Source organism: Emiliania huxleyi (genome assembly GCF_000372725.1).
Source record: "Emiliania huxleyi CCMP1516 unplaced genomic scaffold EMIHUscaffold_612, whole genome shotgun sequence".
NCBI lineage: Eukaryota > Haptophyta > Isochrysidales > Noelaerhabdaceae > Emiliania > Emiliania huxleyi.
Window position 1 is genome coordinate 10016 of NW_005197407.1, and position 14488 is coordinate 24503.

Genomic DNA, 14488 nt, shown 5'->3' on the forward strand with positions numbered 1-14488 from the left:
CATGGCTGACACCGCCACTACCACGGCACCGGGCAGGGTGAGGCGCTAGAGGGTGAAGGGTGCATAGAGGCGAGGTGAGGCGGCACCTAGGGGCAGTGACCCCCGTGAGCCGGCAAGCCGACGCGCCACTACCGGGCAAGATGGAGGCCGAGCTGCGACCCTCACAGCTCTCGCGGCATGCGTCCAGAGCTCGATTCATCTGCCTCGCCGCTCGCTCGCCGCCTTTTGTGGGACCTAAAGAGAGAGGTTCTGAGCCGTCGGGCGGCGCTGATGGTGGCCCGCGTGGGTGGAGCCCGCGGCAGCTAGGCCGCCTGGGCGCGGGGGGGGTGGTCCGGTGCTTCAGAGGCAGCGTGAGCGACGGGGGGGGCGAAGGATGTGAGGCGGCTCGCCTGCAGCGCCCACCTGCTGGGCCGTCTGGATCTGCGATTACGCCTCGGGAAATGCGAGATCATCCAGAAAATGTCTGCAGACCTCAAACCGATGGCCTCAAAAAGTCGTTGTCAGCCACCGATTTTCCGTGTCGCCCGACCCGCCACCTCACCGGCCCGGCGTTCGGAGGCGTAAAATCTTGGTCGGCCGTTGGGCCGGTGCCATCGGCCGCGGTCGAGTCGACCGTGCCCCGTCTTGGGCACGATGGACATGTGACCGGCTCCGGTCAAGATGTGCCCCGGCATGGCGGATGAGGCTCTCAGGTTGGGCGACGCGAGCGCCGAGAAGGTGGAGCAAGACCTCGCGTCCCCCATGGGCTTGCTCGGTTGGCAGGGTTGGATTTGGGTTCTTTGTGATGCGCCAACTTCAACTTCCGAAACGACTCAACAGGGCCCAAAGACGGGGGAGCGACCGGCCTAGCCGCAGATTCTCCCAGATTCTCCAGTGAGACGAAATTCCCCCTCTCGAAACCCGCCCCTTTTAATTCATTGCGGCCGCGGGTTTGCTCGAATTACTTTTCCCTCGCTAGTTTTTTGGCATTCAAAAAACCGAAATCCCATGCTGAACACAGGGTTTGCGGCGGTCACTGTCCTACCAGCGGCTCCAGGCACAGTGGGGCCGCGGACACCCGTGAAACTAAGCCGTGCGTGATGCGTCAAAGAAAGAAAGAAAACAGAGACCCAAGAGAAAAATGGGAGGACAGCACGCCGCCACCACACAGGGATTTTAAGGAGAGGAGTGTGGTGCTAGCCGTCGCCCACCCTACATGTAAACCCTTGGTCGTCTGCCTCTTTCTATCTCCTTCGCAGTTCCTCCTCGCCGATTCTCGCTGCAACCTTCATGCCACCTCGCGGTCGTCCCACTCTCGTCGTTCTCCCTCCTTCCTCCTCTGTCGCGTCGCTCTCGTCTGCCTCGTCTTGCGACGCCGCCGCCGCCTGCCGATCCCTTGCTCTCGCACACTAATGTCGGCGGCGGCTTCTCCCGCCTTTCGGCGCAACTCTGCCCTCCTCGTGGCATATATTTTGGCCCCTCGTGCCTCGAGTTTATCGAGCTCTCCTCGCGCAAGGACGACTCTTCTGACGCCCACTGCGATCATTTCTGCCAAGTCATATCGTTGCCCAGGTCCACTCTCTCTTCGAACACTTGTACCTCCACCGACCGATGATGCTGGCGCTGGGGTCCCCTTCGTTCGGGCGCATCGTTACAGCTGACGACGGGATTACCACGCGCCGTGAGTTCGACGCGGTCGGGAGGCCTTGAGGAGAGGCCAGCGAGGTGGCGATCGCTGTACTTCATGGTCGTCATCAAGTGACCGGCTGACAAGCCAGAGGTCGATACTCTGGACGACCCATAGGATGCCACGAATGCCTGAAGGAGAGGGAGGCGAGGCCAGAGGCAGGCTCAGCTGCTCTCGGGTGATCCCGCTTTGGAGGCTGAAGGACCCGATGGTCCTGTCACATTCGCGTTCCGAGTCGTGGGGGTAGAAGAATTCGAGTAGAAATCGAGTCAGCACTTCCTTGTAGTACAGCGGACCGCCAGGCTCGCCGGCAGCTTCTTAGAGAGAGATTTTTAGAAGCCAACAAGAAATGTGTCACACAGAGTGATTTGCGCTTCTTCAGCTTCTTCAGGTCACAGGTGTTTCGTCCTCGTCGGAGTCTTCTTCCCCGGCTTCCTACCGTTCGGCTCTACGTTCATTTCGTTCAGCGTGGCTCACTGCGAAGGGAATTCTCTTTCCGTCGCAAGAGCCCGACCGACAAACACGGGGAACCTCCATCAAGAGCCCGACCGACCCTTGGCGGCCAAACCCGGCGCGAGAGGGTCGCCGTGTTGTCGCGCATCTGACTCAGGATGGCGGAGCCCATTCACTCCCGCCTCGACCGCGCAGCGCTCGAGGAGCGCTGTCAGCAGGCCGAGCGCCGCATCGCCCAGCTCGAGCGGTCCAACAAAACGCTGAAGGGCAAGCTCGCCTTCTTCTACGAGAGCGAGCCCGTCACGGCGAGAGACGCGTTCATGCGGCTGCTGACGGAGCTGATGCGCGCGTCCCGGCGCTACGTGCACCGGCTTCGCCTCGCTGCCTCGGCGAGGCCGCGCATACTCCTGTCGCTGCTCGTGCTCGGCATCAGCCTCACGCTCACGCGGCTGCTCCTTCCGACGCCGCTGCTGCAGCTGCCGGTCGAGCGGCGTCCTCTGCGAGCGGCGGTGCGCAGCTGCTCGCGCAGCCGGCTGCGGCACGTCTACCTCTGCCGCGACGCGGGCGGCCGGCTGCGGGAGTGCCTGTGCGACCCGCCGCGCGTGGGCGGCGGCGGCTGCAACGAGTCGGACGCGGACATGTGCAACGCGGGCGGGCAGGGTCCGTACTGGCGCTTCTTCCACGAGCTTCCCGAGGCCGAGCGGAGCAGCCGCCTCTGCTTTGGGCTGTTTGCCGCCTTCAAGCCGGCGCGGCGCGAGCCGGGCGAGGCGGAGCGGCAGCGCTGCCTCAACAGGCTCGAGCGGAGCTACTGGCCCGAGGCGGTGCGTTACGGCGGCGGGGTCAGCCTGGTGCTCGCGCTGCTGCTGGTCCGCCGGCTCGAGAGGAACGCAGACCCGGCCCTCAAGGCGGCGACGCTGCGCGTCGGCCTGCTCCACCTGCCGACGGGCCGCTTCGCAGACATGGGCTCCGGCGCCGTCGTCAAGCGGGACGCGGGCGAGTGCTACATCCTCACGGCGGCGCACGTGCTTGTGGGCTACCGCGCGCGGCGGGCGAGGGACGAGTACGCGGGCCCCGACTGCCTCCTCACGTTGGGCGTGTACGAGGGCGACGCGAAGCCGGCGCGGTGGGTGGCGTGGGCGAGCTGCGTCACGCCAGACAGTCTGCTGCGCAGCTGCTCGGACGACGGCGCCACGCTGCAGGACTTGGCGGTGCTCAAGGTGGGCGGCGCGCTAGCGCTCGACCCGCCCGCGTACGGCAAGGCGCAGAACGCCTTCTCGCGCTTCGAGGTTGCCGCCCGCTCCGACGACCCCGCGGAGGGGGTGGGTCGGATGCCTCCGCCCCTCGAGCTCGACCGCAGCCGCAGAGCCCTCGCGCATGGCGCCGACCTCTCCGTGTGCGGCTGGGCGTCGTGGCGGGACTCGATGCGGCAGCTCTACCTCGACCGCTCGCGCTGCCTCGGCGTGGACAGCGGGCTCATCCGCAGCCGGCTGTGGGTGCACGCCGGCTCGTCGGGCGGCCCGTGTGTCAACGCCGCCTCGCAGGTGGTCGGCGTCGTCTCGCACGACAACGACGCGCACGCGGACCCAAAGAGGTTCTGGTCGTCGCACCGCGCCGTCACCGAGCTCACTCCGGAGCACGGGCTGCCGCCCGAGGTCTACGAGCCCGAGACGGTCCTCGAGGCGCTGGTGCCGTCGCCGCTGCTCCGCTGCCTGCCCCCCTCGCCCGCAATGTACTAGGACTCCAGTTTCCGGGCATCTTTCTTGCATCTATTCTCTCTCTATTGATATTTTTGCCACTCGCGTCTGTGGTAGAAGGAAAGAAGAGACTCACAAGCTAAGGTCGCCGAAAATTCTTTTTCTGGTGGCTGAATCCTCTTCCGCCGATCGACCTCACATTCAGTATTTCAGTTGTACGTACTTTTAGCTTAATGGGAGAAAAGGGAGAGGGGGTTTGTTCTCTAGGCCCCTAGGTACCCGTAGGGGCCTCTACGGCACACGGGTACGGCTCGGGGCGAGAGCTCGGATGGCGCGGTTCACCCCCTTCACCGTCTCTCTCAGTTGTACAGTCGTGTACTGATTGAAGACAGATCTGGCCAACTCTGAGCAGCAGCCTCGCTCGCGACGCCGATGTCGAAGATCGCCTGGACTGCTCTGGTCGCCTCCGCTGCCTGCGTGGCGCTCGTGCTTCTGAGGCGGCGCCGTCGTGCAAACGGACGCCACTCAGTCACCGTGATCGACTCGGCTAGCGTCCTGGACGCCGCGTTGACTCGCTGGTCATGCACCCACCGCGTGCTGGGGCTCGATGTGGAGTGGGTGGCCGGATCTCGACCGGCGGCGCTGCTGCAGCTCAGCTGTGGCGACGAGACAGTCGTGGTGCAGCTCTCCAAGCTTGCCCCGCCCGAGGCCCTGCTGCGGCTCCTCGCCGACCCGCGGACGAGCAAGGTCGGAGTGGGTGTTGCGCAGGACCTGCGCCGCCTCGAGACATGGGCCAACACCGGGGTGGACGCGTGCTCCTCTCGCCGCCTCAGCTGCGGCGGCGGCGTCGACCTGATACCGATCGCCGTGCGGTGCGGCTGCGCGGGCCGGAGCCTCGCCTCGCTCTCGGAGGAGCTGCTGGGCGAGAGGATGCACAAGGGAGCGGTGCGGAGGAGCAACTGGGAGGCGGACACGCTCAGCGTCGAGCAAGTCGCGTACGCCGCGAACGACGCGCGCGCCTCGCTGCGTGTCTACCTGGCGCTGCTGGCACGGCTGGACTGGCGGTCACGGGCGCCCCTTCCCACAGTGGCCGCCCCTTCTCTGCCGCCGCCGCGCAGCGGCGATGCGGCGGCGGCCCGTGGCCGCTGCGTCCGGATCCCGACTCGCTCTCAGCCCGTCTACGACGGCGAGCCCTCACCTCTCTCCTGCGCCCGCGATGCAGTCGCTTGAGTGTGGGCGGTGCGAACAGGCTGGCTGATGCTGGACCCGTCCGGGCAGCCGATGTGCCGCATGGCGGCGAAGCGCGGCAGGTGGTACCTCGCAAAGGGGCTGGCGAGCCTGCTGCCCGAGGGGGACCCGCTCGCTGCTCAGGCGCCGGGGCGGACGATCCGGCTGCACTTCGAGCCAGGCGGGCCGGGGAACGCTGCCGAGCCGTGGCTGCTCGCCGGCAAGCGCAACGCGTGCGTTGGCTGCGGCGGCGAGGCGGGAGGCGGCGGCGAGGGCCGCGGTGGCGACGGCAGCCGCTGCGGCGCTGACGGGGCGGCGGCGCGGCTGGTTCGCTTCAGCGTGGTGCCGCACGCCTTCCGACGGCACCTGCCGGATCCCATGAAGAGCCGCGACTCGCACGACCTGGTGGTGCTCTGCGTCGGCTGCTACGGCGTGCTCGAGCCAGCCTACGAGCGCCACCGGCAGCACCTCTACCGCAGGCGAGCCCTCTCGCGCTGCCCCCTCCCCCTGCCCTCTCGCGCTGCTTGGGCTGCACCAGGAGGCGGGCCCCTGTAGGCACGGCGTGTCGCGGAGCCCCGCGCCGCGGCGGCAGGCGCTGGGCCAGGAGGAGGCGAAGGCCCGCTCTGCCGCCCTCGCCCTCTCCTCGCACCACGGCGCGCGGATCCCCGCCGGGAGGCAAGCCGCGTGCAGCGAGGAGGGCGGCGTGCGAATGCGGTCGCTCCTCACCGCCGTTCTCGAGTGATCAGGCGCGCCGAGCTGGAGGCGGTGGTGGCCTCGGCGCTGGGGGTGGAGCCGGGCCACGTCACGCGCGACATGGCCGCCGGCTTGGCGCGGCAGCATGCGCCTGGGCGACAGCCTCCGGCGCCAGGCTGGCTGTCGCTCGAGGAGCAGCTGATGCGCGCCGTCCTCTCCTCGCCGGGCGGCGCCAACGGCGGCGGCGGAGGCGGCGGCGGAGGCGACGGAGCGGGCACGCTCCACGATTTTGTGCGAGGGTGGCGGGAGGTCTTCTGTGAGGCCCTCCAGCCGCGACATCTACCTCCCGGCTGGAGCACGGAGCACCGCCGGCCGGTGCGGCCGGCCGTGGCCGACGCCGCTGCGAGAGTCGAGAGCGAGACCGCGGCTGACCCGCGAGAGCGTTTACATGATTGTAACACCGGGAGATAGAGAGTGTGTGTGACCGCCTAGGGCGTAGGGGGACCGCGCGTAGTGACAGGATGTACATGTAGTGGTCTATCCTGAGCCCTGGTCTGACAGCCTGATACAGCAAACCCCGGACAGCGCCTGACAGTGCCCGACAGCCCGACAGCGCTGAAACAGCACTTTCTCCGACAGTCTTCTGACAGCACGTATATCTCTGACAGTCTGACAGCAGAGTCTGACAGTCGAGGGGTCCCGTCGCTGTCAGGCCCTAACGTGACAGCCTGACAGCTGCCCGACAGCCCGACAGCACACAGTGGTCTGACAGCAGCGCTGACAGCCCGACAGCAGCACAGACCGTACACTTAGTACACAGAGACCCCGTAGAGCCTCTTTCTTGTGCCCCATGAGGGTGTAACAAAATTACATGCAAAGACATGTGAGTGTGGTCCATGTAGTCATGGGATGGTCATGGGTCTCTCTTTCAACCCTCCCGCCCCACCTCTGCGGACCCCTCTCTATCACCGGCGGCTGTGTGCTACTACAAATGAAGCTACCAGCTAGCCTTCTGGGGCCCTACAGCCATATGCCTACGGCGTCTGGGTGGGGGTGGCCACCGCCGTCTGTGCCGCCGCCGCCGCCTGCGCCTGCGCCGCCATCTGCGCTCCTCAGGCGGCCGCCGCCGCCGGCGTGATCACGCCGTAGGAGGGGGGCAGCTGCGTAGCCGCCAGTAGAGTCCTGCTGGTCTCCTCTTGATAGTGTCATAAGTGTTGCTGGTGTGTGTCAGAGCCTGACAGCACCCCGACAGCACCACCTGACAGCACCTGACAGCAACAGCCCAACGTCTGACAGCAGCAGCGCAGCCTGACAGCTCCGACAGCTCCGACAGCGTCTGACAGCACCACCCGACTGCTCCGACAGCACCTGACAGCACCAGAGCACCTCGACTGTCAGACACGCACCCGACAGCACCCGACAGCACTGACAGCACCTGACAGCTGGTCTGACAGAGGCACCTGACAGTGCCTGACAGTGCCCGACAGCCCGACAGATCACCTGACAGCACCTGACACGTGACAGCCTGACAGCCAGGTGGCTCAGGGACAGGGGGCCTCTTGTCCCTCTATCTATCGGTCTTGCCCTAAGATCAAAAAGCATTAAAATGTAGATTCTCTTTTTACTCTAACTGCATTCACAGTACTCTATCCCAGCGCAGCACGCGCGCCTCGACGACCCACGTGCCACGTCCGGTCGCGCACGCCGTGCCAGCGCGGCACGTCCACCCCGCCCAGCCCCTCGGCCTCGCTCGAGAGGGGCCGTGGCGCCCCGGCGCGCTCCCAGACCGCATCCGACCCGGTGCACCCGCCCTTTGGCTCGCCCACGAAGAGGGCGGGGAGGCCCAGCCGCGCGCACTCCTCGGCGAGAGCGGCATCGCCCTCGTCGCCCCGCGGCCACCACGCCCAAAAGACCGCGTCCACGCCAAAGGGCGCGAGCGCCGCCGCCGCATCGCACGCCTCCGGCTCGAGGCCTGCTGGCAGCCCGACCCGCGAGGGGGCCGCGTCGGTCGTGCGCCAGGCGAGGCCGCGCCGCCGCATCGGCGCCGCGAGGACGCCCGCCCCCGCCGCGACCTCGAGCACGCTGCGGCAGCCGCGCGAGCGGAGGTGCGCGGCGAGCGCGTCGGCCCACTCGGCCGAGTAGAGCGCCCACGAGACGGCGTCCTGGTAGAGCGCGCGGCTCAGCGCGCGGGACCGGCGAGGGTCCGCCTCCAGGGCGGCCGCCGCCTCGCCCTCCCCGCCCGCCCGCAGCAAGCGGACCGCCATCGCGCCGCTCGCCAGCTCGGCCGCCTCTGCCTCGGTGAGCAGCGAGCCGTCCCGCGCGCTCGCCAGCCGCGCAGAGAGCAGCCCGCGCAGCGGCGCCTTGAGCGCGTCTCCGCACGGGCAGCGGAATGGCGGCTCGGGATCCTCCCCGGTGGCGTCGTCGGCTGCCGGTGGCGGCGCTGCCGGTGCCGCCGCCGGCTCTGCGCGCCGCCGCTGCGAGGGCGCTTGGTCACAGCTGGCGAGGGCGAGCTGGATTTGCACCTCGCCCATGCTCGCGCGGTTGCGCTTGCGTCCCGACCTGCTGGACGCAGCACCGGGCGCCTCCTCCTCGTCGAGCAGCGCGGCGACGGCCTGCATGCCCACGGTGAGGCCGCCGGCGGGGACGTGCGACGCGAAGAGCACGGGGGTGTCGTCGTCCGGCACGGCAGCGGGCGCGGCCGCCATCGAAGGAGCACCGGAGCCACTCTCGGAGCGCAAAGTCCTCCTGGTCGGCGTCGGGTCCCGCACCACGCGCCACTCGCGCCGGCGGGTTCACCAACGGCCGGGGTGGGTGCCGCACCATCGAGCACAAGTCGTCGCCGTTCTTCATCGCGAGCTCCTGTGCGCCCGCAAGCGCGCCTGCACGCGCTTTGACCTTTGAGCTTTGTGCCGGGCTGGAAGTTCTTCTCGATCCCGCGCAGCTGCTTATCAAGCGCGTACACCACACCCCGTCGACGAGGTCCACCTCCTTCGCGCTTCGGCTCCTCACCTGCGACCCAGCGGCCCTTGCCCGAGAAGTGTAGGGTAATCCAGCCGCCCCAGCTGCCGTCGGGCAAGTATCCCGTCGCGTAGCCCCCGAGAGATAGCTCGGGCAGATGCCAACATGCACGCGAGACACATCTTTAAAAGCACTTAGGTTAAAAGCACTTAGGTCGAGAGAGAGAGTTTTGTTCTTAGGTCGAGAAAGCCAACGAGAAAAAGAAATCGCATACGAACACCAGCGCGTTATGGGTGGACGCGGGACAGATGATGACGACACGCACGAGCGACACACAGACACAAACAAGCTCACAAGACACACAGCCAGCGTGCACGCTAGAGATATACTCTTAGGTAGGTAGGTAGAAAGGTGAATAACAGCCAGGCTCGGACTGGACACCAACGCGGTATGGGTGGACGCTAGACAGATGATGACGACACGCACGAGCGACACACAGACACAAACAGGCTCACAAGACACACAGCCAGCTGGCTGCCACACACCCTGAGTCGGCGTATACATAACTCAGGGCCACATCCTCCCTGTCGCCCCCCCCAGCACTCCACGGTGCCAAGGGCACAAACAAGGGCACAACTCAAACAACAGACAACAGGAAGTGACATGTGAGGCTAGAGCAGCTGGCTCCACCTCTAGCAATCTCGCCGGCCTGCGAGGCACGGACGAGACCGTATGTGGGGTCTAGTGAGGTGTCTATGGACGCTCTCCTCATGGGCTAGCCGCCTACGGCTAGCCCTTCTCGCACTCACAGGCGATGACAATCCATTGTATGAGCGTATGCAATACTCTTGCCACATAAAAAAGAAATTGTGCTGCGCCTCCTGACACCAGCTCCAGCCGTATCATGACGGTGGCGCTGGTTCCGCTTCTGCTCGCACTCGTCGTGCCGCTCCGGCCACCGCTCCGGCCGCCTGCGCTCCACGCCGTGTCGCTGCCGCTCGCCGCGCCGCGCCGCGCCGCTCCGCCGCTCCTCTGCGACGCTCCTGCCGCGGAGAAGCTCGACTTTGACGACGCTCTCGCAGGCATCCTCAGCGCGGCCGAGGCGGCGGGGTCGCTCGAGCCGGTGCTCGACGAGTGGCTGGAGCAGGTGGACGAGACGTTCGTCCCGACCCTCGCGAGCAAGCTCGAGGCGGTCCAGACCGCCAGCAAGCCGGACACGGACGAGGTTGCAAAGCTGTCCGCGCTGCTCTCCGCTGTGGAGCGGCGCTCGCACGAGCGCTTCACGCTGGCGCGCGAGCAGCTGCAGGACCTGCTCGGCGCGGGGGAGATCAACAAGCTGGACGCCAAGCTGTGCAAAATGATCAACGACGGCAAGCTCGACGCAGGCTTCCTGTACGTGCTGCAGCAGAACGTCGAGGCGGCGCGCGAGGAGGCGGACGGCTCCCTCCTCAAGCGGGACACCTCGAGGACACGTCCAGGACGTGTCCAGGACCTGTCGATAGGATGACGACTCCCTCCTCAAGCTGCTCACCCACATCCACACCCGGACCGAGGAGGAGCTCGAGAAGCGGACGCCGCCAGGCCTCGCGCTGCTGCACAAGCTCACGCGCACCGGCGACGGCGCGCTGCGCGGGCGGATCCTGAGGCACTACCTCGCGCCGCAGGGGTCGGTGCGGCTGCCGGACGGTCCGCCAGCGAGAGGCGGCGGCCGCCGCGTAGCAAGGCCGCCCTCTGCGCACGCTGCAATGTGCGGCCATAGGGACCGCTATGCCGCTCGACACTCCGGGCCCCGCCCTCGTCCCGCCGGGCGACCTGGCAGAGGCGATCGAGGGCGCCGTCTCGAAGGCGCGCGCGCGGCGCACGTCCTCCCTCCAGTCCCTCCTCCCCGCCTCCCGGCTCGATCACCTTGTGTGCTCGCTGCTCGGCTCACTTCACAGCCGCAGCCGCAGCAGCAGCAGCAGCAGCAGCAGCAGCAGCAGCAGCAGCAGCAGCAAGCGGAGTAACCCGCCCACCTTCTCCGGCAGGTGCTCTCCCTGCCGATCGACCGCGCCGCCATCGACTCGACGGTCGAGCAGGTCCGCACCGTCGCCAAGGAGGCGAGGACGGTCGTGGAGGAGGCGTACCCGCAGGCGCGCCCCGCCCCGCCCCGCCCCCCCCCGGCCTTTTGGGCGGAGCGCCCCCCCCTTCCGCCCCCCGCCTTGCCCTCGCGCGTGCGCCGCCATCTCGGCTCGAGCCGCCTCCGCTCCCGCACCGCAGGAGCAGCTCGACGAGTTCACCGACCGCCTGACGCCCGTCTTCACAGCGGCAAAGGGGATGAGCGGCTCAGCGCGCTCATAGGGGACTCCGCCGGGGGGAGGGCTTGGAGGGGGCGGGCGGGGGTCCTCTGGTCGCTCGTTGAGCCACGAGCTCGGCCTTGTGCTTCGTCGGGCGAGGTTGGGAAGGGCGGTTGGCTCTGGCTCTGCAGTGTGGACGCGCTGTGCACTCTACAGAGAGTACTGACTGAGTACGTCAGTACCCGCCGTCACGCAAGCCGTCGACACAAGCATGTAGTGGCCTTTTCCAAGGTGCCACGCAAGGCTAAGAGGTGACTAAAGTGTTCATTGAGAAGTGACTCGCTGGCGGTTAGGCTCGAGAGAGTTAGGACGATTAGGAACCCCGCTGCCTGTGCACCCGCGCCCACTGCACACCTCTGCACAGTTATTGTTATATGGTGTTATGGCTCTCGGGGCATAGGGCCCCATAACACCCATAACACCCATAACATGTTATGGGCTGCTATGAGAGAGCCGTCCCGGATCCACCGGTGTTATGGCCCGAGAGGCCACACCGAACTGCTCGCCGCTGGAATTTTCGCTTCCGGCGCGCTGCCGCGCGCGAGCTTCGGCATCGATCGCCAACTATTTTCTCCTTTGCCCTCTCGGATCTCAGAGCACAGCGAGTTGTACGTGTGGTCGTCCTCCGTCGCGACACAGACAGCACATAGTTGAAGCCGGGAATCCTCTTGAAGTCGGAGACGCGCAGGTCAACTGACGAGGGCTTCTGGCTCATGAACATCTTCATCCGCTAGGCCATGGTTGACTGGTAGTAGCTACGCGGCACGGGGCGGGCGCTCCAAAAGAAGAATTTTACGGCCAGGATTCGCGCGGCCGGGGGCTCCGTAAGAAAAAATCCTTGCAGGGGTCAAATTCGGTTTTGGCCGAGTCATAGCTGCTGTTATGAGGTTGTTATGCTGTGGCCGTCATAACAACTAGTGGGAGGTGTTATGAGTGCTATCTATGAGGTGTTATGAGGTGTTATGAGGTGTTATGAGGTGTTATGGATTATGGTAGGGTGGGCGGCATAACAGCCATAACAGCGATGGAGGTGTTATGTTAATGAGGTGTTATGAGGTGTTATGAGGTGTTATGAGGTGTTATGGGGTGTTATGAGCTGCCAGCCATAACAGCCATAACACCTGTTTATGGCCGCTCTCATAACCTTGATTGGGGTCAATTGCTGCCGGGTGTGGTCTGCGTTGTGGTTGCGCAGCGGCACTGTGAGGTGGGACGCACCTCACAGGTCACCAGTCTCTATCGGTGGCAACACACTACAGAGCTCTATCTACCCTCGTGGTACGTGGCAGGTTACTAATACGAGCGTCATTTTGTACCCACCCCCCCTAGTTCGTGGGGACCCCCCCGCCGGTCGGTGGTCTGCCCCGGAGGTGGACCGGACCCCCCCTCCGGTCGGTCGCTCTCTCGGCGGCGGGAGGTGTGACGACCGACCCCCCCCTCGGTCGGTGTCCTTGCCGTGAGCCCCTCAAACGCTCTCTCCCCCTCCTTCTCGCGAACCGCCACGGGCGCTTCGAAATCGCCGGTTTTCACTATGAAAACTAGTTACGCAGCCAAGCGCCAAGGAGACTTCTTCGCCGAGGCCCGAGCAAGCCCGACGCCCCCGACCCCACACATGTACATGTGACATGTGTGTGGAGCATCTACGCAGTCGCAGGCCTGGTTCTGCTTGCCGTCGCTTTGTACACGCTCTGGCCGCGCTCAAGCGGCTCGTCAACGGGTACAGTGTGTCGCCGGCGAAGCTAATCGTATGGACGACGACGACCAGAGTGTGGACATGGACAAGCTCGTGTTCCGACCCAATCCTGAGCGTCTCGGTCTCGAGCTCAGCCCGCACTCGGACGACGAGGAGTGATTAGACGGGGAGAGGGCGCTTGGTCTCTAGTATTTCGAGATACTAATTTATTCACAGCTGCGGCGAGCGTCGGTGTGCGGTGTGTGTGACCCTCGAGCCAACCCGACCGACTCCCCCCCCCCTCGGTCTGTGCTCCGACCGACCGGAACCCCCCTCCGGTCTGCGGTCTTCCGCGGCCGTCGACCGGACCCCCCCCCTGCGGTCGGTCGGTCTGCGCTGGGCGCTCAAACCGCGAACTCGGCCTGTTCACTACAAGAAAGATGAATGAAACGTGTGTCGTATCAACGTCGATGTAGAGAGAGAGCCTGCCAGGCTCTGTGCAAACTGGCCCTGCCGACCGGAACCCCGAGGGGGCAAATGGGAGAACGTTTCACTGCGCGCGTCGTGTTCCTCCTCCGGCGGCCGTTCGCGACCACCAGAGCATCAATCACAACACACCGCCAAAGGTAAACCGATTTCGCAAAATGATTTGTCCCACAAATCTCAGGGCTGCGCCGCTCCCCCGGGAGAGCCTGCTTGTGCTGTACCTCTGCTCACGCGTGCGGCTAGCTCGGTGCTCGAGCGGCCGCCTTTCTGAATGAGTATGTACGTCTTTGACGGGGTGGTCGAGACGTTTGAAGACCTTGACGCCGGCGTGGTGCAAGCGACAGGAGCAATGATGGAGATGCCGGGGGGCGTCTCCAGGAATGTCCTCTCGATTGTGGGCCAGATTGAGCACGAGGTACTGCGGCCTCGCGCCTGAGCCCAGAACCCAATCGCGCGCTCAGGATGCCGCACACCCCTCATGATAGGGGGCGGCCGAGAGCCGTCCCGACCCCGTGAGCCTGCCTGCACCAGGGCGGACAAAGGAATGTCTTGACCACATACGGTCCAGCTTGCTGTGTTAGCAATGCGTAGTGGCAGCGGTGGCACCCTCACGCACCATAGAGTGGGGAGACCATCCGCCCCCCCCTTCCCCCCCCCTTCCGGGATCCGTGCATTGTGCGCACGATGTAGCCCTTTTGCGGTGCAGGTGATAAACGACGTCGGGCTGGGGGGGGACGATGCGATGGCCGAGGAGAGCAACATCACCACTGATGCGACGACCAACGAGGCACAATGCGGCCCAGGGAGCCCCATCACCCTCCGTCTTCTCTACGCAGCAACAGTCAGCCGGCCGCTCCCTAAGCCACTCCCCTCGGCGGCTATCTCCCAGGCGACGACGATCGCGTTCGAGTTCGAGCCGGACGCGCCCTTTGAGTGGTGGCAGAAGCATGCCTGCGGCCTGCCCCTCTCCGTTCTCACGACCCCGGTCGCAAGAGTAGATTGGCCTCGGGGTGTTCGGAACGCCGGAAGGCTGTGAATGGGATCCAAGCTGACCGCTGCACTCCCCCACCCTCGACAACAGGCTGCGGAACTGGACGGTGGGCAACGCAGTCCTTACACCACGAGGTGCGCAGCGGAAGGGAGAGGCCAGAATGGGGCTGGAGGAGGGAGAGGGAGGGAGGAAGAAAGACAGACGCAGAGAGAGAGAAGAGGCGCCGGTTGCGCACTCCCCCAATAGAGGAAGCTCAGAGCAGCGGTGCCCGCAGGATGGCTAAAAACTCGCGCAACTGGATGGAGACCAACACCC

The 14488-nt window shown here is 65.7% G+C and overlaps 7 protein-coding genes across 7 annotated transcripts in view; 6 read left to right on the top strand and 1 right to left on the bottom strand.

Annotated features, from left to right (window-relative positions):
- Positions 1 to 78, top strand: part of EMIHUDRAFT_247865 (hypothetical protein) — a gene marked incomplete at both ends in the record, with an annotated part of 786 nt that extends 708 nt beyond the window's left edge. Inside the window, one exon of the mRNA XM_005763875.1 lies at positions 37 to 78. Within this exon, the coding sequence (XP_005763932.1) occupies positions 37 to 78 (42 nt within the window). The remainder of the gene's footprint in view (positions 1 to 36) is intronic.
- A 2199-nt stretch (positions 79 to 2277) lies between these two features.
- On the top strand, positions 2278 to 4042 carry EMIHUDRAFT_459759 (hypothetical protein; the record flags this gene model as incomplete). Its single annotated transcript, XM_005763876.1, has 2 exons — positions 2278 to 3804; positions 4019 to 4042. The coding sequence occupies 2 exons, from the start codon at positions 2278 to 2280 to the stop codon at positions 4040 to 4042; spliced, it is 1551 nt and encodes a 516-aa protein (XP_005763933.1).
- A 203-nt stretch (positions 4043 to 4245) lies between these two features.
- EMIHUDRAFT_247868 (hypothetical protein) lies at positions 4246 to 5043 on the top strand (the record flags this gene model as incomplete). Its single annotated transcript, XM_005763877.1, has 1 exon — positions 4246 to 5043. The coding sequence occupies one exon, from the start codon at positions 4246 to 4248 to the stop codon at positions 5041 to 5043; it is 798 nt and encodes a 265-aa protein (XP_005763934.1).
- Positions 5044 to 5070: 27 nt separating this feature from the next.
- Positions 5071 to 5782, top strand: EMIHUDRAFT_247869 (hypothetical protein; the record flags this gene model as incomplete). Its single annotated transcript, XM_005763878.1, has 2 exons — positions 5071 to 5273; positions 5596 to 5782. 2 exons carry the CDS (start codon positions 5071 to 5073, stop codon positions 5780 to 5782), a joined length of 390 nt encoding a protein of 129 aa, XP_005763935.1.
- Positions 5783 to 5797: 15 nt separating this feature from the next.
- EMIHUDRAFT_371503 (hypothetical protein) lies at positions 5798 to 6227 on the top strand. Its single transcript, XM_005763879.1, has one exon. The coding sequence runs from the start codon at positions 5854 to 5856 to the stop codon at positions 6202 to 6204; it is 351 nt and encodes a 116-aa protein (XP_005763936.1). The 5' UTR covers positions 5798 to 5853; the 3' UTR covers positions 6205 to 6227.
- Positions 6228 to 7379: 1152 nt separating this feature from the next.
- On the bottom strand, positions 7380 to 8438 carry EMIHUDRAFT_120316 (hypothetical protein; the record flags this gene model as incomplete). The annotated part of the gene is made up of 1 exon (XM_005763880.1): positions 7380 to 8438. The coding sequence occupies one exon, from the start codon at positions 8436 to 8438 to the stop codon at positions 7380 to 7382; it is 1059 nt and encodes a 352-aa protein (XP_005763937.1).
- Positions 8439 to 9595: 1157 nt separating this feature from the next.
- EMIHUDRAFT_247871 (hypothetical protein) lies at positions 9596 to 11028 on the top strand (the record flags this gene model as incomplete). The annotated part of the gene is made up of 6 exons (XM_005763881.1): positions 9596 to 9676; positions 9746 to 10102; positions 10194 to 10377; positions 10451 to 10599; positions 10716 to 10796; positions 10948 to 11028. The coding sequence occupies 6 exons, from the start codon at positions 9596 to 9598 to the stop codon at positions 11026 to 11028; spliced, it is 933 nt and encodes a 310-aa protein (XP_005763938.1).
- Positions 11029 to 14488: the final 3460 nt, after the last annotated feature.